The following is a 22,809-nucleotide window of genomic DNA, read 5'->3' as shown; positions in this document are numbered from 1 at the left end:
CCAGTCAGTCAGTCAACCAGCCAGTTAGACAGCCAGTCAGTCAGCAAGTCAGTCAACCAGTCAGTCAACCAGCCAGCCAACCAGCCAGCCAGCCAGTCAATCAATCAGCCAGCCAGCCAGCCAGCCAGTCAGTCAGTCAGCCAGCCAGCCAGCCAGTCAGCACTGTACCTGTAGTCCCCTCTCTTTGTCAGCTTTGGTGTTGGTCTTGTTGAAGACGGGAAGTGTTCCTGTGATCACCAGACCCAGCTCCTGTAAACCAGATCACATGTATTTTCAGTCAGTCTCCTTTAGAACAGCATGTCAACACCCCTACTGGTCTTATCAGACTGATAACAACAGGTATAATATGCACCAGTTGAGGCTGGTGGGAGGAGCTATAGGAGGATGGGCTCATTGTAATGGCTGGAATGGAATCAATGGAACGGAGACAAACATGTGGTTTCAATATGTTTGATGCGTTTAATACCGTTCCATTGAATCCATTCCAGCCATTACAATGAGCCCATCCTCCTATAAGTCCTCCCACCAGCCTCTCCTGCTATGCATTCTCTATGCACATGTACTGTATACTGGTGTAGGTTGTGTTCATGTACTATAGTCTATGGGTAAGAATAGTACTTGTAATGAAATAGTAGCCTGGTCCCATATCTGTTTGTGTTGTAAACTCAAGCACTCAAAACTCAATATGGGACCAGGCTAATGTACTAGCCCTGTGGAGCAAGACCACAAGACAGATTAGAGTGAGAGTCCATAAAACTAACTTTCCATTGGTGTCAGAGAGGGTAATTAATGACGCAAATACACTTTCCAATACAAACACCAGCTATCTAGTTATAAATACAAATAGCAGAAATAATGGGAAGCTGTGCAGGGTAGTATTTACAGTGTGAATTTGGGGACAACAAGGCATACACAGGGTGTCAAGCTGTTGACTATGGTAAGTGTAGATACTGTATTATAAACTTGCTCTGTGTGTCAGAGTGCAACTAGTGACGCAAACACCCTTCTAATACAAACACCAGCTGTCTAGTTCTAAAAGTAGCTCATATCAAAGTCAAGTTGCGTCCTGACTTAAACAGTGGATAAGGGATGAAAGTGCATCCGATAGAGAAAACGTCACGTTTCCATGTTCAATCATATAACATTGTTTACTATGGAACGATCCGGAAAAAAAACGAGAAAGAAATCTTCCCCGAAATGAATGGACTCAAATTGACATGTCTTTGCAGGTAACCAGACACAGGGCCATGTGGTGTGTGTGTATGTGTGTGAGTGCCGGTTTGCTTGTGTGTGTGTGTGAGCACACACAGTGGGCCTCTATTGTGACGTGTGGCTGGAGAAGCATCTGTTTCCAGTAATGAGGTGGACAGCCTCCATCACCACGACAGGGAAGACACCATCTCTCTAGTGCGTCTGGATGGTCTTCATCGGGTTATGTGTGCTTACTGGAAATGTGCAATGACCTCTGAATCTGTCATGGTGCAATCTGGAATCAGATGTCCTTATTGCACTGAGACTGTGTCATGCTGTTGGATTTGACACTATACATCCATCTTGCTATGTCTCCAACTTCACGTTATATACAAAACAAAAATATAAACGCAACATGGAAAGTTCTGGTGCCATGTTTCACGAGCTGAAATAAAAGATCCCAGAAATGTTACATTGGCACAAAAAGCTTATTTCTCTTAGATTTTGTACACAAATTTGTTTACATCCCTGTTACTGAGCGTTTCTCCTTTGCCAAGATAATCTATCCACTTGACAGGTGTGGCTTATCAAGAAGCTGATTAAACAGCATGATCATTACACAGGTGCACCTTGCACTGGAGACAATAAAAAGCCATTCTAAAATGTGCGGTTTTGTCACACAACACAATGCCACAGATGGCATGCTGACTGCAGGAATGTCCACCAGAGCTGTTGCCAGATCATTTTATGTTAATTTATCTACCATAAGCTGCCTCCAACGTCATTTTAGATAACGTCCAACCGGCCTCACAACTGCAGACCACATGTATGGTGTTGTGTGGGCGAGCGGTTTGCTGATGTCAACGTTGTGTGAACAGAGTGCCCCATGGTGGCGGTGGGTTTATGGTCTGACCAGGCATAAGCTACGGACTACGAACACAATTGAATTTTATCGATGGCAATTTGAATGCACAGAGATACCGTGACGAGATGCTAAGGCCCATTGTCGTGCCATTCATTCGCACCATCACCCCCCGTTTCAGCATAATAATGCACAGCCCCATATTGCAAAGATCTGTGCACAATTCCTGGAAGCTGAACATTTCCCAGTTCTTTCATGGCCTGCATACTTACCAGACATGTCACCCATTGAGCATGTCTGGGATGCTCTGGATTGATGTGTACAACAGCGTGTTCCAGTTCCCGCCAATATCCAGCAACTCCGCACAGCCATTGAAGAGGAGTGGGACAACATTCCACAGGTCACAATCCACAGCCTGATCAACTCTATGCGAAGGAGATGTGTCGCGCTGCATGAGGCAAATGGTGGTCATACCAGATACTGACTCGTTTCTGATCCATGCCCCTACCTTTTTTAAGGTATCTGTGACCAACAGATACATATCTGTATTCCCAGTCATGTGAAATCCATAGATTAGGGCCTAGTGACATTTTTTATTGATTGATTTTCTTATATGAACTAACTCAGTAAAATCTTTGAAATTGTTGCATGTTGCGTTTATATTTTTGTTCAGTATAAATATTGTTCTGAAGCCAACGTCCCACCGTGTGTACTGGGTTGTTTCTGACTTGGCTCCGCTGCTGTTCAATAGAAATCAATACTGGTTGATTTATATTACACGTATATTTTGACAGCTTGTTTCAGTGCACTCGGTCCTTGCCTTATCCACTGTTGAAGTTCATACAAAACTTGAACTTGATATGAGCTATTTCTAGAACCAGAAAGTGTGTGTTCATGTAAAATATGAACTTGATACGTGATATTTTTAGAACTAGATATCTGGTGTTTGTATTGGAAAATTGTATTTGAGTCACTAGTTGGACTCTTGGACACCCTTAGCAAGTTTATATACAGTATGTGCATTAACCATAGTCAACAGTGTCTTGGCTGGTGGTACTGTAGTATTGGGAAGTACATTTGCTTCACTATTTGAAGCCTTTGACACCCACGTTTGCATTAGTTCTACCCTCCAGGGTTGGGGTAAAGTTGTACAAATATGTACAAATATTGAATTCCAATGAAATTCCAAAAGATTAAATGTTTTTACATTTCCAATTCAATTCCAATAAAAAAGTAAAAATATTCCAATTACATAACTTGAAAAAATGTCATTCAAATTTATTTCAAAGTAAATTCTCCACGAGTGAATTCAAGAATTGAATTGAAATGTCAGTTTAAATTGGAAATGACCCCAATCCTGGTACAGTTTAATGCAAACTTGACCCCAACCCTGGTACAGTTTAATGCAAACTTGACCCCAACCCTGGTACACTTTAATGCAAACTTGACCCCAACCCTGGTACACTTTAATGCAAACTTGACCTCAACGCTGGTACACTTTAATGCAAACTTGACCTCAACCCTGGTACACTTTAATGCAAACTTGACCCCAACCCTGGTACACTTTAATGTAAACTTGACCCCAACCCTGGTACACTTTAATGTAAACTTTTTTTTATTTTTTTATTTCACCTTTATTTAACCAGGTAGGCTAGTTGAGAACAAGTTCTCATTTGCAACTGCGACCTGGCCAAGATAAAGCATAGCAGTGTGAACAGACAACACAGAGTTACACATGGAGTAAACAATAAACAAGTCAATAACATGGTAGAAAAAAAGAGAATCTATATACAATGTGTGCAAAAGGCATGAGGTAGGCAATAAATCGAATAATTACAATTTAGCAGATTAACACTGGAGTGATAAATCATCAGATGATCATGTGCAAGAAGAGATACTGGTGTGCAAAAGAGCAGAAAAGTAAATAAATAAAAGCAGTATGGGGGGTGAGGTAGGTAAATTGGGTGGGTAGTTTACAGATGGACTATGCACAGCTGCAGCGATCGGTTAGCTGCTCGGATAGCAGATTTTTAAAGTTGTTGAGGGAGATAAAAGTCTCCAACTTCAGAGATTTTTGCAATTCGTTCCAGTCGCAGGCAGCAGAGAACTGGAAGGAAAGGCGTCCAAATGAGGTTTTGGCTTTAGGGATGATCAGTGAGATACACCTGCTGGAGCGCGTGTTGCGGGTGGGTGTAGCCATCGTGACCAGTGAACTGAGATAAGGCGGCACTTTACCTAGCATAGCCTTGTAGATGACCTGGAGCCAGTGGGTCTGACGACGAACATGTAGCGAGGGCCAGCCGACTAGGGCATACAGGTCGCAGTGGTGGGTCGTATAAGGTGCTTTAGTAACAAAACGAATGGCACTGTGATAAACTGCATCCAGTTTGCTGAGTAGAGTATTGGAAGCTATTTTGTAGATGACATCGCCGAAGTCGAGGATCGGTAGGATAGTCAGTTTTACTAGGGTTAGTTTGGCGGCGTGAGTGAAGGAGGCTTTGTTGCGGAATAGAAAGCCGATTCTTGCTTTGATTTTGGATTGGAGATGTTTGATATGAGTCTGGAAGGAGAGTTTGCAGTCTAGCCAGACACCTAGGTACTTATAGATGTCCACATATTCTAGGTCGGAACCGTCCAGGGTGGTGATGCTAGTCGGGCGTGCGGGTGCAGGCAGCGAACGGTTGAAAAGCATGCATTTGGTTTTACTAGCGTTTAAGAGCAGTTGGAGGCCACGGAAGGAGTGTTGTATGGCATTGAAGCTCGTTTGGAGGTTAGATAGCACAGTGTCCAAGGAAGGGCCGGAAGTATATAGAATGGTGTCGTCTGCGTAGAGGTGGATCAGGGAATCGCCCGCAGCAAGAGCAACATCATTGATGTATACAGAGAAAAGAGTCGGCCCGAGAATTGAACCCTGTGGTACCCCCATAGAGACTGCCAGAGGACCGGACAACATGCCCTCCGATTTGACACACTGAACTCTGTCTGCAAAGTAGTTGGTGAACCAGGCAAGGCAGTCATTAGAAAAACCGAGGCTACTGAGTCTGCCGATAAGAATATGGTGATTGACAGAGTCGAAAGCCTTGGCCAGGTCGATGAAGACGGCTGCACAGTAATGTCTTTTATCAATGGCGGTTATGATATCGTTTAGTACCTTGAGCGTGGCTGAGGTGCACCCGTGACCGGCTCGGAAACCGGATTGCACAGCGGAGAAGGTACGGTGGGATTCGAGATGGTCAGTGATCTGTTTGTTGACTTGGCTTTCGAAGACCTTAGATAGGCAGGGCAGGATGGATATAGGTCTGTAACAGTTTGGGTCCAGGGTGTCTCCCCCTTTGAAGAGGGGGATGACCGCGGCAGCTTTCCAATCCTTGGGGATCTCAGATGATACGAAGGAGAGGTTGAACAGGCTGGTGATAGGGGGTGCGACAATGGCGGCGGACAGTTTCAGAAATAGGGGGTCCAGATTGTCAAGCCCAGCTGATTTGTATGGGTCCAGGTTTTCCAGCTCTTTCAGAACATCTGCTATCTGGATTTGGGTAAAGGAGAAGCTGGGGAGGCTTGGGCGAGTAGCAGCGGGGGGGGGCGGGGCTGTTGGCCAAGGTTGGAGTCGCCAGGAGGAAGGCATGGCCAGCCATTGAGAAATGCTTGTTGAAGTCTTCGATTATCACGGATTTATCGGTGGTGACCGTGTTACCTAGCCTCAGTGCAGTGGGCAGCTGGGAGGAGGTGCTCTTGTTCTCCATGGACTTTACAGTATCCCAGAACTTTTTGGAGTTAGAGCTACAGGATGCAAATTTCTGCTTGAAAAAGCTGGCCTTTGCTTTCCTGACTGACTGCGTGTATTGGTTCCTGACTTCCCTGAACAGTTGCATATCGCGGGGGCTCTTCGATGCTATTGCAGTTCGCCACAGGATGTTTTTGTGCTGGTCGAGGGCAGTCAGGTCTGGAGTGAACCAAGGGCTATATCTGTTCTTGGTTCTGCATTTTTTGAACGGAGCATGCTTGTCTAATATGGTGAGGAAGTAACATTTAAAGAATGACCAGGCATCCTCAACTGACGGGATGAGGTCAATATCCTTCCAGGGTACCCGGGCCAGGTCGATTAGAAAGGCCTGCTCGCAGAAGTGTTTTAGGGAGCGTTTGACAGTGATGAGGGGTGGTCGTTTGACCGCGGACCCGTGGCGGATACAGGCAATGAGCCAGTGATCACTGAGATCTTGATTGAAGACAGCAGAGGTGTATTTGGAGGGCAGGTTGGTCAGGATAATGTCTATTAGGGTGCCCATGTTTACGGATTTAGGGTTGTACCTGGTGGGTTCCTTGATGATTTGTGTGAGATTGAGGGCATCAAGCTTGGATTGTAGGACTGCCGGGGTGTTAAGCATATCCCAGTTTAGGTCACCTAACAGAACAAACTCTGAAGCTAGATGGGGAGCGATCAATTCACAGATGGTGTCCAGGGCACAGCTGGGAGCTGAGGGGGGTCGGTAGCAGGCGGCAACAGTGAGAGACTTATTTCTGGAGAGATTAATTTTTAAAATTAGAAGTTCGAACTGTTTGGGCATAGACCTGGAAAGTATGACAGAACTTTGCAGGCTATCTCTGCAGTAGATTGCAACTCCTCCCCCTTTGGCAGTTCTATCTTGACGGAAAGTGTTATAGTTGGGTATGGAAATCTCAGAATTTTTGGTGGCCTTCCTAAGCCAGGATTCGGACACGGCAAGGACATCAGGGTTGGCAGAGTGTGCTAAAGCGGTGAGTAAGGCAAACTTAGGGAGGAGGCTTCTGATGTTGACATGCATGAGGCCAAGGCTTTTTCGATCACAGAAGTCAACAAATGAGGGTGACTGGGGACATGCAGGGCCTGGGTTTACCTCCACATCACCCGAGGAACAGAGGAGTAGTAGGATGAGGGTGCGGCTAAAGGCTATCAAAACTGGTCGCCTAGAGCGTTGGGGACAAAGAATAAAAGGAGCAGATTTATGGGCGTGGTAGAATAGATTCTGGGCATAATGTGCAGACAGGGGTATGGTGGGGCGTGGGTACAGCGGAGGCAAGCCCAGGCACTGGGTGATGATAAGAGAGGTTGTATCTCTGGACATGCTGGTCTCAATGGGTGAGGTCACCGCATGTGTGGGGGGTGGGACCAAGGAGGTATCAGAGGTACGGAGAGTGGAACTACAGGGTCCATTGCAAACCAAAACAATGATAATGATAACTAGCCTGAACAACAGTATGCAAGGCATATTGATATTTGAGAGAGACATACAATAAGGCATAAAGTGATTGCAGGTCTTGATTGGGAGAGCTAGCTAAAACAACAGGTAAGATAACAGCAGCAATAACAGGGTGCTAGTCTAACACAGCAACAACAGGTAAAAATGGCGACGACTAGGCAGAGAGGGTCGGATTAACTACACACAGATCCTGAGTTAAAGCACAGAGCCGACAGATAAAACACAAATAAACAGAATGGAGTACCGTGAATTAATGGACAGTCAAGCATGCATCAGCTATGTAGCCAAGTGATCATAGTGTCCAGGGGGCAGCCGTAGATGGAGCAGGGAGGCCTCCACTAAGCTAGCACGCGGCGTTTAAAGTTAGTAGCCCGGGGGGTGGTCTGCTCAGACGGAGGGGGTCTGCTCAGACGTGGTCGTGTCGACAGAGAATCCAAGCCAGATGGCGATGGCGAAAGAGAGGTTGTGAATTGTAGAATTGTGTTTGCTAACTGGTGCTAGCTTCGTGGCAGTGGCGCTAGCTGCGCTAGCTGCGCTAGCTGCAAGCTAGCTGTGAGGATCAGAAGTAGTGGCTCAGGGATTACGGCAGGAATCCGGCGTTGTTGTCGAGAGACAGTCCGATGCTGGTAAATTGGTGAGTAATATCCAGGCTAATAACAGGGCTGGTGTCTGTGCAGAAGGTAAAAGCTAATAGCAGCGGCAAAAAATTGCTAAATTAGCTTGTAGCTGGTATTGTAGCCCAAGAATTCGCTGGTAGACCTCTTCAGCTAGCCGGCAGATGGGCCTAGCTCGAGGCTAGCTCAAGGCTAACTGGTGCTTGCTTCGGGACAGAGGTGTTAGCCAGTAGTAGCCACTCGGTTGCAGCTAGCTAGCTGTGATGATACGGTGTAATTGTCCAGAGCTTGCGTCAGGAATCCGGTGATGTGGTAGAGAAAAAGCAGTCCTATATGCTCTGGGTTGATATCGCGCTTGCAGACTGGCAGGTATTGGCCCGGTATTGAAGCTGGCTGTGTCCGAGTTGAGGGTGAAGACCGCAGCAGTGGCTAACTGACTACTAGCTAGTAGCTAGTTATCTGGCTAGCTTCTGATTGGGGTTACGGTTCTAAAGTATAAAAAAAATAGCAGGTCCGTACCACATTGGGTGAGGCGGAATGTAGGAATGTATATTCAGTTCCTAGATGGAAAGTGAAATTAAAATATATACGAAATGTATACGAAAAATACGAAGACTATTTACACGGGACAGGACAAGGACAAAGACACGTCCGACTGCTACGCCATCTTGGATTCCAACTTGACCCCAACCCTGGTACACTTTAATGTAAACTTGACCCCAACCCTGGTACACTTTAATGTAAACTTGACCCCAACCCTGGTACACTTTAATGTAAACTTGACCCCAACCCTGGTACACTTTAATGCAAACTTGACCCCAACCCTGGTACACTTTAATGTAAACTTGACCCCAACCCTGGTACACTTTAATGCAAACTTGATCCCAACTCTGGTACACTTTAATGTAAACTTGACCCCAACCCTGGTACACTTTAATGTAAACTTGTCCCCAACCCGGGTACACTTTAATGTAAACTTGACCCCGACCCTGGTACACTTTAATGTAAACTTGATCCCAACCCTGGTACACTTTAATGTAAACTTAACCCCAACCCTGGTACACTTTAATGTAAACTTGATCCCAACCCTGGTACACTTTAATGCAAACTTAATCCCTACCCTGGTACACTTTAATGCAAACTTGACCCCAACCCTGGTACACTTTAATATAAACTTGATCCCAACCCTGGTACACTTTAATATAAACTTGATCCCAACTCTGGTACACTTTAATATAAACTTGATCCCAACCCTGGTACACTTTAATGTAAACTTGATCCCAACCCTGGTACACTTTAATGTAAACTTGATCCCAACCCTGGTACACTTTAATATAAACTTGATCCCAACCCTGGTACACTTTAATATAAACTTGATCCCAACCCTGGTACACTTTAATATAAACTTGACCCCAACCCTGGTACACTTTAATATAAACTTGATCCCAACCCTGGTACACTTTAATGCAAACTTGACCCCAACCCTGGTACACTTTAATGTAAACTTGACCCCAACCCTGGTACACTTTAATGTAAACTTGACCCCAACCCTGGTACACTTTAATGTAAACTTGATCCCAACCCTGGTACACTTTAATATAAACTTGACCCCAACCCTGGTACACTTTAATATAAACTTGATCCCAACCCTGGTACACTTTAATATAAACTTGATCCCAACCCTGGTACACTTTAATATAAACTTGATCCCAACCCTGGTACACTTTAATATAAACTTGATCCCAACCCTGGTACACTTTAATATAAACTTGACCCCAACCCTGGTACACTTTAATATAAACTTGATCCCAACCCTGGTACACTTTAATATAAACTTGATCTCAACCCTGGTACACTTTAATATAAACTTGATCCCAACTCCGGTACACTTTAATATAAACTTGATCCCAACCCTGGTACACTTTAATATAAACTTGATCCCAACCCTGGTACACTTTAATATAAACTTGATCCCAACCCTGGTACACTTTAATATAAACTTGATCCCAACCCTGGTACACTTTAATATAAACTTGATCCCAACCCTGGTACACTTTAATATAAACTTGACCCCAACTCCGGTACACTTTAAAAACCCAATAATGTGGGTCCATCAATAAGAAAAACATGAACACCACACAAGGGTTAATGGAGTGAATAGTGTAAAAGTGTACTGTAGGATCTGTTCTGAACCATTTCAACCTGTGTTCCTATATTTCCTGTACAGCCAGGCTGTCTGAACAGTGACATGACCAGCCTGAAAGTCTGAGGGAATTGAATTTGAGTTGGAATTTGTGGAATTGTTGGGGATAATATTGAATTAGGGAATTTAATTCTTGGAATTTGGAATTGAGAGGAATTGAATTATCTCTGAATTCAAAGACTGACCTGTATTTTGAATTTAATTCAATGGAATTTACAGGGAGAGAATTGATCTAGAATTACATTTGTGGAATTGACTCCAACCCTGAAGAGTACACACTTCACCCATCTTCACTGTAACCATTCAGAATACAACTTCACACTATTTCTGATGCTGTAACTATATTCACACCCCTGCTGTTGGTTCATATTTCATCCCCCGTTCAATGTTGTGTCAGTTGGTGTAACGTACCAGTGCGTCCTGGTAAACGTTGGTCCATTGAACCTGCTTGGCCTTGTTGTTTGCTTTGACCATGGGCCTTCCCAGTACATCCAGGTACTCCTGTTGTGTGTGAGAGAGGAATCAGACCAAACCAATGAAACAATCACTGCTGTGCATTGAATAGCATGACTATATAGAGAGGTGTATCATATGACCACTAGAGGGCATCAGACACAAACTCTAAAGAACTGTAGAAACGCTGTATAGCATTATTACAACGTGCCAGATTTACTGAACATTTGCACCAAAGCAAGATTTGCATCTTATAGTTGAGTTTAGACTTCAGTGTTTTAAGATCTATTTGAATACTGTTTACCTGAGTGTTGATCCTGATAGCACCGATGGAGGGGATTTCATAATAGTACCCTGGAACACAAGTATTTCACCTTTACACGTCATCATTTACAATATAACATACCAGGACACAGTATGGCAGACTTTGGCTCTGATTGAATTCCATGACAATGCATCCTTGTTCTATTCCTGGAAGTAGTCTCTTGTCTGACATGGTCCTACTGTAAAAGCATTAGTGTGGACACATTGCTTTTCCTAATCTAATCATATGAAATAGGTAGGAAGGATGTAGTATTCGGGCAGGGCCATGACGTATGTGTGTTGCGTACCTTTGTTGGTGCAGGCCATCCACTGGATTGGTCCTTTGTCATAGTTGTGTTGGCCCACTGAGAACGTGAATATCCGCACCTAAAGGGTTAACATAGGATCAAGGGTCACAAATAGATTTAACATGTATATATCTGTGTACAGTATGTTTCAGTGTATGCATATGACTTTTATATCTCTACAGTATGTATATGTTGGTGTGTATTATCTAGCAAGAGATGGGAACACTAGTCCACCCGTTGCCCTGGGATTTCTACACTCTGCTTACCAAACACATTTACACAGTATACGGCCGATTATGAAGAAATATACACACCTCAGGAGGCTGGTGAGGGGAGGACGGCTCATAATAATGACTGGAATGGAGTGACTGAAATGGTATCAGACACTAGGAAAATATGTATTTGATGTGTTCGAATACTATTCCATGGATTCTGTTGCAGCCATTACCATGAGTCCGTCCTCCCCAATTAAGGTGCAACCAGCCCCCTGTGATAAACACATCTGTATCATTGAGTAATTGAAGCGCTTTGATTTATGCACGACAGAATGCATCCTGTAGCAGCAACTCCTCTGATGGAGATCTTCCCCAGGATCATGTAAACTACCCACAGATCCTCCTCTTCTTGAGGGTTCCTTATGTCTGTGTGTAGGAGACGTCTCCATCTCTCAACCAACCTTTTTGTCAGCGTTATACTTCTGGAAGATCTCCTGGGCCCTCTCCTCTCCTCCGTCAGTGAACAGCATGATGATCTTGTTACACAACGCCCTGCCCTGGGTCACGTTCAACTAGAGAGAGAGAGAGGGGAATGACGGAGGGGGGATAGAAAGAGTGGGTTCACAGAGAGAGAAAGAGAGAGGGGGGGGAAGTGGGGACACAGCACAGAGAGAGAACGAGAGAGAGGACGAGTAGGGACACAGAGACGGGGGGGGGGGGGGGGCGAGAGAAAACAACACAACATACATTTTATGTCATTTAAATGACTGAAGCACAGTGATTAGGTTTACGATGCACTGTGTATTTACAAACCATCAGAAAATAAATCAGTTATTGAAAGATCATTTTATTGCGTCTTGAACCAATATTTCCCCAGGTCTTGTATTTGTTGTACTCAAAACAATTGACCTTTAGGATGGGACAATTAAGATTTATTGAATTGAAAAGGTCAGACCTGAACAAAACATTGCCAATTAAATCCACTTATTTTACTTTAAATAAACTTCATTCTAAGAGTGCTGACCTTCCTTTTTACAAATCATTTAATTTCATTTATGAAAGTGGGCACCCCATCAAAATAAGGTTTGATGGAAAAAGGTTTAATGTATCGCCATTAGGGTCCTATTTATTAGGAACCAAATGGAGGAAAATGGACTGAAACAGGGAGAGAGACTACCTGAATTTGTCCAATAACAAACGTTTTGCTACGGTGTGCCCAAATGAATTACGACCCAAGTGATTAGAAACAAATAGAAGAGTGAAATGGCCAAAATCACCAGCAGATGGCGATACGTGACAACAATAACAGGTGGTCTCCTCTGGGGCGATTACTAGTACTATAGCTTGTGTTTCCATTGTTATTCTCATCATTCAAGCTAATCTAATGTCTCAATTTCATCGAGTTACATCAACCACGTGGGCTAATGGAAAACAGAGAAAACCCAGGCGACACAAAGTCTGAAGAGTTGGAATGGAAAAATACAAGGGATATGTTTAATGTTTTGTAGACACACTGGCCATGCCTCTCTCCCTCCCTCTTCTTTTCCTCTCGCTTTCTCACTCACTCTCTTGAATGCACTCACACACTCACACTCACACACGCCACAGTCCCTCCTAACTAACACAACCTCATGCACACACGCATGTACGTGCATACATTCAAACACAGCAAACTATAGCACACACACACACACACACTCTCATCCCCTACCGATGAGAGCTGCTCGAAGGCCAACTCGAAGCCGCCTTTGTAGTTGGTGATGCCCTTGGCTGAGATGTTCCGCACAGCATCCTTCAGGAACTTCTTGTTCCGCACGTTGGCCTGGACCAGGTTCTGAAAGCACGCCGCCTTCACCGCTTTATCATTGAACTGTACCAGACAGAGAGACAGAGGGAGGGGGAGGGATAGAGAGAGAGGAGAGATGAGCTGTTGAATTATCATTGAACTGTACCAGACAGAGAGACAGAGGGAGGGAGAGAGAGAGAGAGAGGAGGGATGAGTTGTTGAATTATCATTGAACTGTACCAGACAGAGAGACAGAGGGAGGGGGAGGGAGAGGAGGGATGAGTTGTTGAATTATCATTGAACTGTACCAGACAGAGAGACAGAGGGAGGGGGAGGGAGAGAGAGAGGAGGGATGAGCTGTTGAATTATCATTGAACTGTACCAGACAGAGAGACAGAGGGAGGGGGAGGGAGAGAGAGAGGAGGGATGAGTTGTTGAATTATCATTGAACTGTACCAGACAGAGAGACAGAGGGAGGGGGAGGGAGAGAGAGAGGAGGGATGAGTTGTTGAATTATCATTGAACTGTACCAGACAGAGAGACAGAGGGAGGGGGAGGGAGAGAGAGAGGAGGGATGAGTTGTTGAATTATCATTGAACTGTACCAGACAGAGAGACAGAGGGAGGGGGAGGGAGAGAGAGAGGAGGGATGAGTTGTTGAATTATCATTGAACTGTACCAGACAGAGAGACAGAGGGAGGGGGAGGGAGAGAGAGAGGAGGGATGAGTTGTTGAATTATCATTGAACTGTACCAGACAGAGAGACAGAGGGAGGGGGAGGGAGAGAGAGAGGAGGGATGAGTTGTTGAATAATCATTGAACTGTACCAGACAGAGAGACAGAGGGAGGGGGAGGGAGAGAGAGAGGAGGGATGAGTTGTTGAATTAGCATCAAACTGAATGAGAGAAATAGAAAAGTCTCCCACTGAGACAGAGGATGAGCCATACATATACGTTCCTACACACCCACACACATAACAGGGAATACGGCTCTGCGTTTTAAGGCATTGATGTTTGGTACAGTCTGTTGTTAGAAATACTAATATTAGTCATTTGAAAGGGGCACTGATATCATTCTGTACACATTTACATACACAAGAAAAGATCACTGCTACAGACACTCCAGTTACAGAGATCACTGCTACAGACACTCCAGTTACAGAGATCACTGCTACAGACACTCCAGTTACAGAGATCACTGCTACAGACACTCCAGTTACAGAGATCACTGCTACAGACACTCCAGTTACAGAGATCATTGCTACAGACACTCCAGTTACAGAGATCACTGCTACAGACACTCCAGTTACAGAGATCACTGCTACAGACACTCCAGTTACAGAGATCACTGCTACAGACACTCCAGTTACAGAGATCACTGCTACAGACACTCCAGTTACAGAGATCACTGCTACAGACACTCCAGTTACAGAGATCACTGCTACAGACACTCCAGTTACAGAGATCACTGCTACAGACACTCCAGTTACAGAGATCACTGCTACAGACACTCAAGTTCCAGAGATCACTGCTACAGACACTCCAGTTCCAGAGATCACTGCTACAGACACTCCAGTTCCAGAGATCACTGCTACACACACTCCAGTTACAGAGATCACTGCTACACACACTCCAGTTACAGAGATCACTGCTACAGACACTCCAGTTCCAGAGATCACTGCTACAGACACTCCAGTTACAGAGATCACTGCTACAGACACCCCAGTTACAGAGATCACTGTTACAGACACTCCAGTTACAGAGATCACTGCCACAGACACTCCCGTTACAGAGATCACTGCTACAGACACCCCAGTTACAGAGATCACTGTTACAGACACTCCAGTTACAGAGATCACTGCTACAGACACTCCAGTTACAGAGATCACTGCTACAGACACTCCAGTTACAGAGATCACTGCTACCGACACTCCAGTTACAGAGATCACTGCTACCGACACTCCAGTTACAGAGATCACTGCTACCGACACTCCAGTTACAGAGATCACTGCTACAGACACTCCAGTTACAGAGATCACTGCTACAGACACTCCAGTTACAGAGATCACTGCTACTGACACTCCAGTTACAGAGATCACTGCTACAGACACTCCAGTTACAGAGATCACTGCTACAGACACTCCAGTTACAGAGATCGCTGCTACAGACACTCCAGTTACAGAGATCACTGCTACAGACACTCCAGTTACAGAGATCACTGCTACCGACACTCCAGTTACAGAGATCACTGCTACAGACACTCCGGTTACAGAGATCACTGCTACAGACACTCCGGTTACAGAGATCACTGCTACAGACACTCCGGTTACAGAGATCACTGCTACAGACACTCCAGTTACAGAGATCACTGCTACAGACACTCCAGTTACAGAGATCACTGCTACAGACACTCCAGTTACAGAGATCACTGCTACACACACTCCAGTTACAGAGATCACTGCTACAGCCACTCCGGTTACAGAGATCACTGCTACAGACACTCCAGTTACAGAGATCACTGCTACAGACACTCCAGTTACAGAGATCACTGCTACCGACACTCCAGTTACAGAGATCACTGCTACCGACACTCCAGTTACAGAGATCACTGCTACCGACACTCCAGTTACAGAGTTCACTGCTACAGACACTCCAGTTACAGAGATCACTGCTACAGACACTCCAGTTACAGAGATCACTGCTACAGACACTCCAGTTACAGAGATCACTGCTACAGACACTCCAGTTACAGAGATCACTGCTACAGACACTCCAGTTACAGAGATCACTGCTACAGACACTCCAGCTACAGAGATCAGTGCACAAACTACCGCTACAGACACACACCACAGCAAACAAAGGCGTCTACTTCTCTGCTGTGGCTGCGTGTGTGTGTGAAGCACACGGAGACTGAGAAATTAGTCACTGTCACGTTTCGAATATCTGGGGTGGGAGGGGTCTGTGGGGACAATTATATCAGCATCACCATCTGTACAACCAGTCTCTCTCTAACACACACACACACACACACACACACACACACACACACACACACACACACACACACACACACACACACACACACACACACACACACACACACACACACACACACACACACACACACACACACACACACACACACACACAGTACATTCATGTGTGCATTCAAGCCCATATCTGATTAAAGACATACAAATCCATCCACTCATCCAGATCACTTTAACCAAAAGGCCAGAGACCCAGCCTAAAACCCCAAACAGCAAGCAATGCAGATGTAGAAGCTCGGTGGCTAGGAAAAACTCCCTAGAAAGGCAGGAACCTAGGAGGAACCAGGTTCTGAGGGGTGGCCAGTCCTCTTCTGGCTCTGCCGGTGGAGATAAGAGTACATGGCCATTAAGGCCAGATCATTCTACAAGATGATCAAATGTTCATAGATGACCAGCAGGGTCAAATAATAATCACAGTGGTTATAGAGGGTGCAACAGGTCAGCACCTCAAGAGTAAATGTCAGTTGGCTTTTCATTCCAAGAACCCATTCCTCAAACACAATAACGACTAGCACAAAGTCATTGCATTCGTCCTATAATTATAATGGGTAAAGAACACAGTCATTCCATTCGTCCTATAAATGGCCTATGTGTAAAGACCACGTTCTGCCAACTGCCTTGGATACTCACATAGACCACATTGACGTAGTCATCGTCAGACAGGGTCTCCAGCATCTCGTTGACAGAGGTGTGGATTAGCTTCAGGGTGAGGCCAGAGACACTGCCACTCCTACGGACAGACGTTATAACCTGTTATTACATATCTATGACTGTGTTATTACGTGCCTATTACTACAATGTAATGGGAGAATAACCATGAAAAACAGTCATTGTCTGGTTTGGAGGCGTGGATCAGTTTGAGCGTTAACTCAGACACCTACAGGAAGGAGAGAAAGGCCATTAACTCAGACACCTACAGGAAGGAGAGAAAGGCCGTTAACTCAGACACCTACAGGAAGGAGAGAAAGGCCGTTAACTCAGACACCTACAGGAAGGAGAGAAAGGCCATTAACTCAGACACCTACAGGAAGGAGAGAAAGGCCGTTAACTCAGACACCTACAGGAAGGAGAGAAAGGCCGTTAACTCAGACACCTACAGGAAGGAGAGAAAGGCCGTTAACTCAGACACCTACAGGAAGGAGAGAAAGGCCGTTAACTCAGACACCTACAGGAAGGAGAGAAAGGCCGTTAACTCAGACACCTACAGGAAGGAGAGAAAGGTCGTTAACTCAGACACCTACAGGAAGGAGAGAAAGGCCATTAACTCAGACACCTACAGGAAGGAGAGAAAGGCCGTTAACTCAGACACCTACAGGAAGGAGAGAAAGGCCGTTAACTCAGACACCTACAGGAAGGAGAGAAAGGCCGTTAACTCAGACACCTACAGGAAGGAGAGAAAGGCCGTTAACTCAGACACCTACAGGAAGGAGAGAAAGGGCATTAAGTACCACAGGAGCAGGTTATTACCAGATGTTACACATCTATGACTGTGTTCTCCAGACAAATATGTGTTTGTTTGATCTGGATTTAACTTGAACTGGATTGCTTCCTTCAGCCAAGAGCTAAAATAGTCTGTTGTTGTATTTCTCTTGTTAGTGTGGAGGAATTTCAATTGAATATCTCTTAGATGAACACATCAATATCCGCAGCAGAGTATTGAGCAAGGGGAATCAGACCACATAAACAACACATGTATCTGACTCAACCAACACCACCATACTGTAATTCATATTTAGCACTAGGCCTAAGTGTGGTGCCGTCATTACATATGCAATAAGACCACTAACTAGCCTGTTAGCATTCAGGGGCCCAGAAAGACATTGCCCTTTAAATTTGCCACAGCTGAAGCTATAAAACTAACATTGAGTGTGATGAAGTGGGAGACATGGGTCCTGTGCTAAATGGCACCCTATTCCCTATACAGTGCACTACTTTTTACTAGCGCCTTATGGGACTCTGGTCAAAAGTAGTGCACTATAGGGAATAGGCTGCCATTTGGGACACAGACAGAGACAAAGAGGCATTAAAACAACCACAGGCCGCGTGACTACTAGGCTTTTAGCTAACACTAATAGGCTCTCTAGATATAGGCCTATCAGGATAAACATGTGAGGGGAAGTGGCTAGCGTCATTAGGCTAACCCAGCAGTGGACTTAAAGCGCTATCACCATGCCTCCTCTAGCCGACGCTAACGCTACATGAAAGGCTAACATTAGCATAGAGTGAGTCACTTTAATTCTGACATTTCGTGTTGTCGTAGCGGCGCAGAGAATTGGACATTTAATGATATAGGCCTACATTTGAACATAGCACCACTCAAGTTAAAATTGGATGTGAGAGAAGTAGAGAGCAGATGGTGTATATATAAAGACATGCAGGGTGCAGGTAAAGACAACATGCACCGAACGGAAAAAAGGAGGAGTGAAGGGTCTTTTATATTCCTTCTGCTCGGGCATCACCACGACGGCAGCGGCACAGCTTTGATGTTGAAATAGCCTGTCAATCGGGCCCGCCAATTATCTACTTCGCGTCAAGAGCTAAGGGGGCGAAATGGATTTTTCATATATATCTTTTTTATTGTTCTCATTTAGGTGCTGGCGCGGTGCCAGCCTTTCCATTCCAGGCACAGCCGATTAATCAGGGTGTGTCGCGGTGGCACGGGCTTTACCCATCTAATATAGACAAATCCTTTTAGTTCAATGACCAAAAAAAAACTTCCTATAGGCAATTCTCATTAGCACATAATAAGATGATACCGTTATGTATGTTATGTACAGTATACAGCAGGGATTTGCTGATGAACTTGATAACCATGACATTGATAGCCTAGTGTGTAGTTGATACAATAGCATATAGTGGTTTGATTAAAGATGCACTATGCAGAAATCGCTCCGCCATTTCCTGGTTGTTAAAATTGTAATAGTTTGCCTAATTTCTATTTAGGTGACAAAACAAGCAAGTCTAGTGTAGAGAATCATTGTACCATCTAAACCGCTGTGAAATATCTTTCACATAACCCAAAATATTATATTTTCAGCTTTTTGAAGTTGGTGTACCATTTCTTAGACCTGCTTTCAGTGAGAATGACAGATCAATAACTCTATGTGAATTTGGGTTGGGTCCCCCAAAAAAGTTTCATCTTTCAGCTTTAAGATAAAGTAGTCTGGCTGTCTTGCTCTATTTTTCCAAGTTTCCAAGTGATTTCTGATGTACTTTGCATTAAATAGCCATATACCCAGGGAGTATTGTGGGAGTTTATAGGGACTCTTGTAATTGCCTTGTATCAGGTGTGTAAAGCAGGCTACAGGTAGTAGCAGCACTTACACAACCACTGTCACTTTAGTTCTACAAGAAAATAAGTGAGTTCCTGAATTGTAGGCACCATTACGACACCTACAGGGTTTTCCCATTTTTCAACAGACAATTCCTATTGTCGTATTGCTTTATATTTTTGGTTCAAAACAATGACAATTGTGTACTTATCAGCTTTTTCCGATGTTGTTTCATTTCTTTTTTCTTTTTTCTTTAACCTTTATATAACTAGGCAAGTCAGTTAAGAACAAATTCTTATTTACAACGACGGCCTACCCCGGCTAAACCCAGGACGACGCTGGGCCAATTGTGTGCTGCCGTATGGGACTCCCAACCACGGCCGGTTGTGATAAATCCTGGAATGATGCCTCTAGCACAGTGCCTTAGACCTCTGTGCCACTTGGGAGCCCCTATGTGTAAGGTCTGTGTAATACTAACCACTGACTGTAATTCACCTTGAACAAGATTAGTAAAATATAAAAATGTAAACAAACATGTAATTGTGGTTGAGAATTCTTAGGTATACACTACCGTTCAAAAGTTTGGGATCACTTAGAAATGTTCTTGTTTTTGAAAGAAAAGCTACTTTTTTGTCCATTAAAATAACATAAAATTGATCAGAAATACAGTGTAGACATTGTTAATGTTGTAAATGACTATTGTAGCTGGTTACGCCAAGATGGCGTAGCAGTCGGACTTGTGTTTGTCTTGTCTTGTCCCGTGTAAATAGTCTTCGTATTTTTCGTATACATTTCGTATATATTTTAATTTCACTTTCCATCTAGGAACTGAATATACATTCCTACATTCCGCCTCACCCAATGTGGTACGGACCTGCTATTTTTTATACTTTAGAACCGTAACCCCAGTCAGAAGCTAGCCAGATAACTAGCTACTAGCTAGTAGTCAGTTAGCCACTGCTGCGGTCTTCACCCTTAACTTGGACACAGCCAGCTTCAGCTCGGGCCAATACCTGCCAGTCTGCAAGCGCGATATCAACCCAGAGCATATAGGACTGCTTTTTCTCTACCACATCACCGGATTCCTGACGCAAGCTCTGGACAATTACACCGTATCATCACAGCTAGCTAGCTGCAACCGAGTGGCTACTACTGGCTAACACCTCTGTCCCGAAGCAAGCACCAGTTAGCCTTGAGCTAGCCTCGAGCTAGGCCCATCTGCCGGCTAGCCGAAGAGGTCTACCAGCGAATTCTTGGGCTACAATACCTCTTTTGCCAATTGGACTGGACCTTTTTTTGCCGACACAGAGCCCTGCCAATCCATCACAACTGGTCTAAATCAGCTACAAGCTAATAGCTTTTACCTTCTGCACAGACACCAGCCCTGTTATTAGCCTGGATATTACTCACCAATTTACCAGCATCGGACTGTCTCTCGACAACAACGCCGGATTCCTGCCGTAATCCCTGAGCCACTACTTCTGATCCTCACAGCTAGCTTGCAGCTAGCGCAGCTAGCGCAGCTAGCGCAGCTAGCGCCACTGCCACGAAGCTAGCACCAGTTAGCAAACACAATTCTACAATTCACAACCTCTCTTTCGCCATCCGGCTTGGATTCTCTGTCGACACGACCACGTCTGAGCAGACCCCCTCTGTCTGAGCAGACCACCCCCCGGGCTACTAACTTTAAACGCCGCGTGCTAGCTTAGTGGAGGCCTCCCTGCTCCATCTACGGCTGCCCCCTGGACACTATGATCACTTGGCTACATAGCTGATGCATGCTTGACTGTCCATTAATTCACGGTACTCCATTCTGTTTATTTGTGTTTTATCTGTCGGCTCTGTGCTTTAACTCAGGATCTGTGTGTAGTTAATCCGACCCTCTCTGCCTAGTCGTCGCCATTTTTACCTGTTGTTGCTGTGTTAGACTAGCACCCTGTTATTGCTGCTGTTATCTTACCTGTTGTTTTAGCTAGCTCTCCCAATCAAGACCTGCAATCACTTTATGCCTTATTGTATGTCTCTCTCAAATATCAATATGCCTTGCATACTGTTGTTCAGGCTAGTTATCATTATCATTGTTTTGGTTTGCAATGGACCCTGTAGTTCCACTCTCCGTACCTCTGATACCTCCTTTGTCCCACCCCCCACACGTGCGGTGACCTCACCCATTGAGACCAGCATGTCCAGAGATACAACCTCTCTTATTATCACCCAGTGCCTGGGCTTGCCTCCGCTGTACCCGCGCCCCACCATACCCCTGTCTGCACATTATGCCCAGAATCTATTCTACCACGCCCATAAATCTGCTCCTTTTATTCTTTGTCCCCAACGCTCTAGGCGACCAGTTTTGATAGCCTTTAGCCGCACCCTCATCCTACTACTCCTCTGTTCCTCGGGTGATGTGGAGGTAAACCCAGGCCCTGCATGTCCCCAGTCACCCTCATTTGTTGACTTCTGTGATCGAAAAAGCCTTGGCCTCATGCATGTCAACATCAGAAGCCTCCTCCCTAAGTTTGCCTTACTCACCGCTTTAGCACACTCTGCCAACCCTGATGTCCTTGCCGTGTCCGAATCCTGGCTTAGGAAGGCCACCAAAAATTCTGAGATTTCCATACCCAACTATAACACTTTCCGTCAAGATAGAACTGCCAAAGGGGGAGGAGTTGCAATCTACTGCAGAGATAGCCTGCAAAGTTCTGTCATACTTTCCAGGTCTATGCCCAAACAGTTCGAACTTCTAATTTTAAAAATTAATCTCTCCAGAAATAAGTCTCTCACTGTTGCCGCCTGCTACCGACCCCCCTCAGCTCCCAGCTGTGCCCTGGACACCATCTGTGAATTGATCGCTCCCCATCTAGCTTCAGAGTTTGTTCTGTTAGGTGACCTAAACTGGGATATGCTTAACACCCCGGCAGTCCTACAATCCAAGCTTGATGCCCTCAATCTCACACAAATCATCAAGGAACCCACCAGGTACAACCCTAAATCCGTAAACATGGGCACCCTAATAGACATTATCCTGACCAACCTGCCCTCCAAATACACCTCTGCTGTCTTCAATCAAGATCTCAGCGATCACTGCCTCATTGCCTGTATCCGCCACGGGTCCGCGGTCAAACGACCACCCCTCATCACTGTCAAACGCTCCCTAAAACACTTCTGCGAGCAGGCCTTTCTAATCGACCTGGCGCGGGTACCCTGGAAGGATATTGACCTCATCCCGTCAGTTGAGGATGCCTGGTCATTCTTTAAAAGTTACTTCCTCACCATATTAGACAAGCATGCTCCGTTCAAAAAATGCAGAACCAAGAACA

General features: G+C 45.0%; 1 protein-coding gene across 2 annotated transcripts in view; it reads right to left on the bottom strand.

Moving 5' to 3' along the window:
- The window catches only part of LOC139533812 (voltage-dependent calcium channel subunit alpha-2/delta-1-like), a 206,795-nt gene that overhangs the window by 41,430 nt on the left and 142,556 nt on the right, over positions 1-22,809 (bottom strand). For both annotated transcript variants that reach the window (XM_071332219.1, XM_071332220.1), the window contains exons 10-16: positions 16,851-16,950; positions 13,098-13,256; positions 11,848-11,958; positions 11,172-11,250; positions 10,865-10,914; positions 10,519-10,608; positions 169-249 (exon numbers count right to left, since the gene is read on the bottom strand). In XM_071332219.1, coding sequence (XP_071188320.1) covers positions 169-249; positions 10,519-10,608; positions 10,865-10,914; positions 11,172-11,250; positions 11,848-11,958; positions 13,098-13,256; positions 16,851-16,950 — 670 coding nt within the window. The remainder of the gene's footprint in view (positions 1-168; positions 250-10,518; positions 10,609-10,864; positions 10,915-11,171; positions 11,251-11,847; positions 11,959-13,097; positions 13,257-16,850; positions 16,951-22,809) is intronic.

Source organism: Salvelinus alpinus, chromosome 11 (genome assembly GCF_045679555.1).
Source record: "Salvelinus alpinus chromosome 11, SLU_Salpinus.1, whole genome shotgun sequence".
Classification (NCBI taxonomy): domain Eukaryota; kingdom Metazoa; phylum Chordata; class Actinopteri; order Salmoniformes; family Salmonidae; genus Salvelinus; species Salvelinus alpinus.
The sequence above is the reverse complement of the archived record's forward strand: the minus strand, read 5'-3'. Positions and strand labels throughout refer to the sequence as shown.